The sequence below is a fragment of the Belonocnema kinseyi genome, chromosome 6 (assembly GCF_010883055.1).
Source record: "Belonocnema kinseyi isolate 2016_QV_RU_SX_M_011 chromosome 6, B_treatae_v1, whole genome shotgun sequence".
Lineage (NCBI taxonomy): Eukaryota > Metazoa > Arthropoda > Insecta > Hymenoptera > Cynipidae > Belonocnema > Belonocnema kinseyi.
In genome coordinates this window covers 143399721-143405820 of record NC_046662.1, presented here as the reverse complement: position 1 = coordinate 143405820, position 6100 = coordinate 143399721, and the positions used below count along the sequence as shown (strand labels likewise).

Here is a 6100-nt window from a genome sequence, read left to right as displayed (position 1 = left end):
TTGATTGATAATTAGTTTTGAGGTAGTGTAATCATATTCAATTGACTATTACAATTGACTATAACACGATTCGATAATAGAGTTACAAAGATATATTTAGTTACAGCTAGAATCAAATAATAATCAGTAAATGTAATTTTAAACGCAGAAAAGATGGAGCAAAAGAGAGAATACGCGTCAGATACGAAGTACCCGCGTACCATGCTGCCATTGGCGCGCGGGTCCCCAAAAACTGCAGAGTGGGATATTCTTGATGAACGGCATTCCTTCTACGCTCCAACCGCACGGAGTGGGATCGTTCCGGCGAGCGTTCTCGCAAACTCAAGGCCATCAGGCATAAAGATGCGCGTTCCAGAGACATTAGTCATTCGGCATCCCGCCACCATCACGTACAGTTAAATCTCTACCAATCCTTAGCTCTCTGCCTAGGGAGAACGGTAATAAATAGACTTCATCATACTACGACAATCTTGAACTGACTTCACTTTATATTTCTGATCTGCTCTTTCAAGAGAAAAAATTTTAAACTGTAGTATTGTCTCTCAAATTCCCACGGTAATATCTGTCAATCCTGGTTACCTCACTCACACAAACACATTCAGTAGTTAAAACCCTAGGCGCCCTAACGGGAAGTCCTTAAGTGGTACCTGTAGGGTGGGAATGTCTGAAGGAACGGGAGAAACAGAACGATCAGCGAGTAAATGAGACAGAACAAGAGACAGAGGGGGTCTCATAAGAAGTACCGGGTGATAAACAGACACCAGGAGGTGCCACGTCTCATCGTCGACGTTCTCTTAAAAAATGTTTACTTAATTGAACAGATATTAATAGTATCGACAATTTGTCTGGAATTGTATATCTCATTAAATGTAAGTGTTGTGAAACATGTTATATTGGTGAAACAGGTAGAAGATTATAAACTAGAGTTTCGGAACATAAAAGAGGTTGCTGAGTTGGAAATTTCAATACAGGTCTTTCACAACATTGTTGGAACTTTAACTATTATTTTTACTTTATTTTAACAATGTTAAAATTCTTGCTGGAGCAAAAAATACATGTAAAAAACGCATAATAGAATCCACTTTTATAAACAAACATTACGGTATTTCGATTAAATTACAGACAGAAATCATGAATGTCGATAAAATATATCAAAGTATTATTAAATAATGAAAACCAATTTGAAATTCCAGTTACTTTGGCGCGCTTTCCTCATTCGCGGTTCCTTTAAATGATGCCTTCATTCTGTATTAATAAATTTACCACCTTAATATATGTCTCTTGTCTACTTTTATATATGTTCGTTGTTGTCCAAAAACATTGTAAGGATTTTATGTCTTCCGTCAATGAAGATGTACTTTCTTAAAAAAGCCTCTTCAATTTTTATGAGGCTTTCATATTTTATGTTTTTTTATATATTTTAATTTAATTTGGTGTAACACATTATTATTACATTAAAAAATTGACACTAAACTATTGAAAGATGTTTGACTCCAAAATTAAATATTCTTGTTTTTATAAAAAAGTAAGCACAGGTATTTTTATTTCTTTTACTTTCTATTTAAAAACAAATTTATATGTGATTATTTGTAAGAAAGGGTCGTTATTGATACATTATTTGTTTAGATTCTCTGAAAAAGGCACGCAGTGATAGCCGAAACGTCAGAATTTCAATAGGCGAACTCTCCAGTAATTTCGTTTTATTCTTTTCATTAATAAAGACCATAAGACCTACAAAAAATTCTTACTCATATTTACATTCCCGGACGAAGAAGGGATTGATTTGATTCGTGTCAAATCTACTTATTAATCTTTTGAAACTTTTTTAATCTTTTGAAAGTTCCTTGACATTAAAAAAAAATGTATTATAATATTTTTAATACAATATTTTAATAAATCTAACGAATTGCTTCGCTTTGATCTTTTGTTTGCAGAGCGAAAAAATGATAGCGTATTGCGCCACATAAAGAAAATAAAATTTGTTATCCCAAATCTACGAAAAATGGATTTGATTTTGATGGCTTTGAAAACATTTTGCCACTGTTTGATTATTTTATCATTTTCCATGAATTTAAAGAAGCATCAAAAAGATTTTCGTAGGAAAACCCCTTAATAAAACAATAAAACGAGTAACACACACGACCCAATTTAAAGGTTATGTTACATTCCTCACAACCGGCATCACAAAATCTAAAGCCGTGAGATCTGGTGCAAGGCACTTGATTTTACACTTATATTGTATTCGAGTAAATTGGAAAAATTATCTTACAGATTTCACTATTAAATTTATTGAAAAGTCGAAGAATTAGGATAAAAATAGCTTCAGTTTACAACTGCAACTTCGAACAGTCACTGGCGTGACCCAGCCTTCAGTCCCTAGAATAGACCATAGAACGACCTATGCCAGAAGTCAGATTTGCTGCCGGGCGTTCCTACAATGGCTTCACCCCTGTGCGGGACACATTCTGTGTTGCCCATCCAATCATCTGGTTGTTAATTGGATGCAAACATATTTTAGTCTTTTGATCCATCGTCAGTTGAAGTCTTCGATTTGAATCAGCCAAAGCTCTCGCAGCAACATAAACTTAAGAATTGATGATCCAGAGATCTGATTCCTTCGAGATATCCCCACGAAAGGAGGCATCTATTTCAGCCAAATACTTGGGCTTAAGAGGTACCTGAATGTCGATGTTCCTGCATGTCCTGAAAGCGCTATCATCTTTCTGAAGGTGTCTGCTTTCCGCGGTTCATCTTAATCTCGCTTAATCATCTTCGTTTGCAGCTTGCTCTGGCAGCGGTTGCGGAAGCGCTCCGCATACATATCCACTTTTTAAGAGATAGCACTTTGATTTCGCAATGACTGATAATATATATAATTTAAAAAAAAAAGGTTAAACAACCACCCAAACTCAAGTGTCTGGACTTACATGGCTGCATTTAATTAAAAAAATGTATCTGAAATTCTTTTTCCAAACACCAGTTAAAGTTTTTAAATTATAAAATATTTAAGCAGGACTAATCAAGAGCGTCGTATAAATAGTAGTATGTCCGTGAGTGAGAGTCCAACGCAGCGTGGTGACCACTTTTTTCCTGCTGCTAGTCCCACTTCGGCGTTTGCTGCGATGACCCTGCGTTGGACTTCCACTCACACACATACGACTGTTTATACGGCGCTCCTTATTGATACAGCTTAAATATCTTATAACTCAAAAAATAAAACTTCAGCTGATATATGGAAAAGACCCTTGAGTCTGAGACACCTTGCATATATCAGATGTTCTAACTTAAGGAGCAACGCATTTCAATTATAGACCCTAACTCATTTGTGCGTAAACATACATTTATTGCTTATACTAAGTTTTAATCAACTTACGTAATATGCTGGAGGTGGTACATACGCACACTGAGGTTTGTTGGGATCATAGTATGCACTTTGCGCAGCTTGAGCAGCCTTATTATCTGTCAAAACAATATGAGCTTTAATGAAAGATGTATTTTTTTAATTGATAGAAGTAAGTGTTATTTTGATATTAGCTCCTCTTTATTATTAATTTTGATATAATCATGTCCACACGAAATGAAAAGGCGACAGCAATCTAGAATACATTGTCAAAAAGAAATCGCAGGGAAACAAATCAAGAGCTAACAGTCGAAAGGAGAGCCTGGAATTTTGAGTAAAAGTTAGTACATGAACTAAAATACAGGAAACGCCAAAAAGCATAAATAAATCTTTAAGCCAGTACCGACCTTTAGGTTGGGGGGGCGAGGTCGGGCATCACTCGAAGGCGCCGAGCGAGTAATGGCGCCGCAGGCGCTCTACGTTTTATGTTGTTTTTACTTTTACATATAATTGAATAAAAATATTTCAGCTCTTTTAAAGAGAGATGCGCGCTGATCATGACTAGTTAACACACTAGCGAACCTATAATAATTTCCAAGAATTAAAAGAATGACCTTGGTTAAAAAGAGATGAAGATATCTCTGGCTTTTTTTAAACAATGGCGCAGAGGTTAAAGACACGACCTTTAGTCTAACCTAGAAATCTGTCATCTCATTCCTACCATTATGTTTCATGTAAGAACTTAAGAAAAGAATATTTTTAATTGCTTATTACATTTGCCATACCGCTTACAGGCTTATATGAAGTACTGAAATAGAGAAACACATTAACTTGTAATTTTCAGTAACGATGGCTTTTTCATATGTTTGTCCGTCCATCTATTTGTTTATTTTTCGTAGTGTCGTCCCGTTTATACAAAACTATATGCAGTCTACGCCCTGCATGCAGAAAAAGTAGACCTGTAGCAAAAATTATTGGGTCTGTTAATGCGTACAATTAAAAGACCTTTTTGTGATTTTTTATTTATTTTTGTCATAAAGGTAAATGGTATGTGATACGCACCGAAATAAGTTATAATGTCGGACAAATATTCAAATGTTAAAATAAAGCCGATCGACTTCGAATAAAGAAAACGAAAAATTAAAAAAAAATTTGAACAGAGTTAAAAGTTTATGAACATTGAGAAATAGGTTGTTCAAGAAAAGGAAGACGAAGGTACTAAAGATATAGAAGAAATATCTGCTACTCCAAGTTTCGACCCAAACTTTAACATTAATTTGAACCAGTTGAGCTAATGGAAGTTCTTCTTCTTGAAGATAACAATACACCAGTTCGAATTGAAGAGCAAGAAATCGTAGGAAATGATGCTGCAGGAGTTCATATTTAAGAGCTAAACGATGAAAATTTTGAAGATAAGACGCGATGAACAATGAATTTATATGATTGTGGTACCTGGCCAGTTCATCCAAACAGCACCACTATACATCATTTAATTAAAACTGGTCCGATACATATTAAAATTGAAACTTACCTTGAGGATGAGAAACGTCGACATTTCTCAAACTCTTATTACAATATAAAACTTTCAAATGGTGAAATGTTTTGCCGTCGAAGTCTTTTGTAAGGCGTATCTAAAGATTCCGTACTTTGTTTTTGTTGTCGACTTTTTGAAAATAAATCGACTTCTAAATTATTCTGCAATGGATTCAGTAATTCGAAATATTTATCTAAAACATTAGGAATTCTTCAGAATTCTACCTCTCATATGAAATGTTATCAGCAGTGGGTGAAAACTGGAATTCAACTAAAAACAGGAGAAACCATAGACAAGCAAGAACAAAAAATTAGTAAAAAAAAAAGAAAGTTTACATCAGCAAAATATTCTCCATTGATTATTGAGTATAACACTGTACATTTCGCTGAATAATAAGGTTTTTAGGGGAATCCCGGACACTTTGAATACACCTGATAATGGCAAGTTCTTAGTACTTGTGCAATTTATTGCAAAGTATGGTCCCGTGATGCAGAACTATGCAATGCATGAAATGAATGGTGATATTTCGGATCATTATATCGGCAAACAATTAAAAATGAAGTAATAGATTTGATGGCTGAAAAATTAAATGCCGAAATATTAAGTAGAGCCAAGACAGCCATATATTAGGGAATCATAGCTGACTGCACTTCAGACATTTCTCGGAAAGAAAAACGCTCTCTTACAATTCGATTTGTTGAATTATCAGATGATACAATGCAAATTAAAAACACTTTTTAGGATTCTTCACCGTTAATTATACTACTGGTCTAGGTCTTTCTAAAGTTTTGATTAATATTTTAACTAAATACGAACTAGACATCAGTAATTGCGTAAAATAGATTTTAATATCTTTCTATACATTTCGTCGAGAATTTCTTATCCTTACCATAAAATTAGAGGCTCTTTCTTTTGTTAACAGGACCATATTCATAGAAGGAAATATCCCGTACCATTATTCTCTATTGTGTGTCTCAATTACACAATCTAAAGCATAGATATGTAGCTTACTAAACTTCTGTTTTATGCCACGACAATGGGACTCAAAACCGTGACTTACAAGTTTCGCGTAAAAATCCTTCGTAAGTACTACATTATCTGTGAATCTTGCTTTTCCTCTAAATTTTGGTAGCTGGGAAAAACATGCGAGGTCCTGGCCAGAAAAACCTGGGGGGGAGGGTACCACTCGGAAACATCAGGGGGTATACCACTGATGACGTCGGGGG

The 6100-nt window shown here is 34.9% G+C and overlaps 1 protein-coding gene across 8 annotated transcripts in view; it reads right to left on the bottom strand.

The window, feature by feature from the left end:
- LOC117174282 (WW domain-binding protein 2) overlaps positions 1 to 6100 on the bottom strand; it is a 315912-nt gene that overhangs the window by 116175 nt on the left and 193637 nt on the right. For 4 of the 8 annotated variants that reach the window (XM_033363220.1, XM_033363227.1, XM_033363226.1 and 1 more), the window contains exon 5: positions 3374 to 3459. The exons of 2 other annotated variants lie outside the window; for them this stretch is intronic. In XM_033363220.1, the coding sequence (XP_033219111.1) occupies positions 3374 to 3459 (86 nt within the window). Of the gene's footprint in view, positions 1 to 2751; positions 2827 to 3367; positions 3460 to 6100 lie in introns of those variants that run through there. 2 more of the 8 variants (XM_033363223.1, XM_033363229.1) reach the window with 2 other exon arrangements.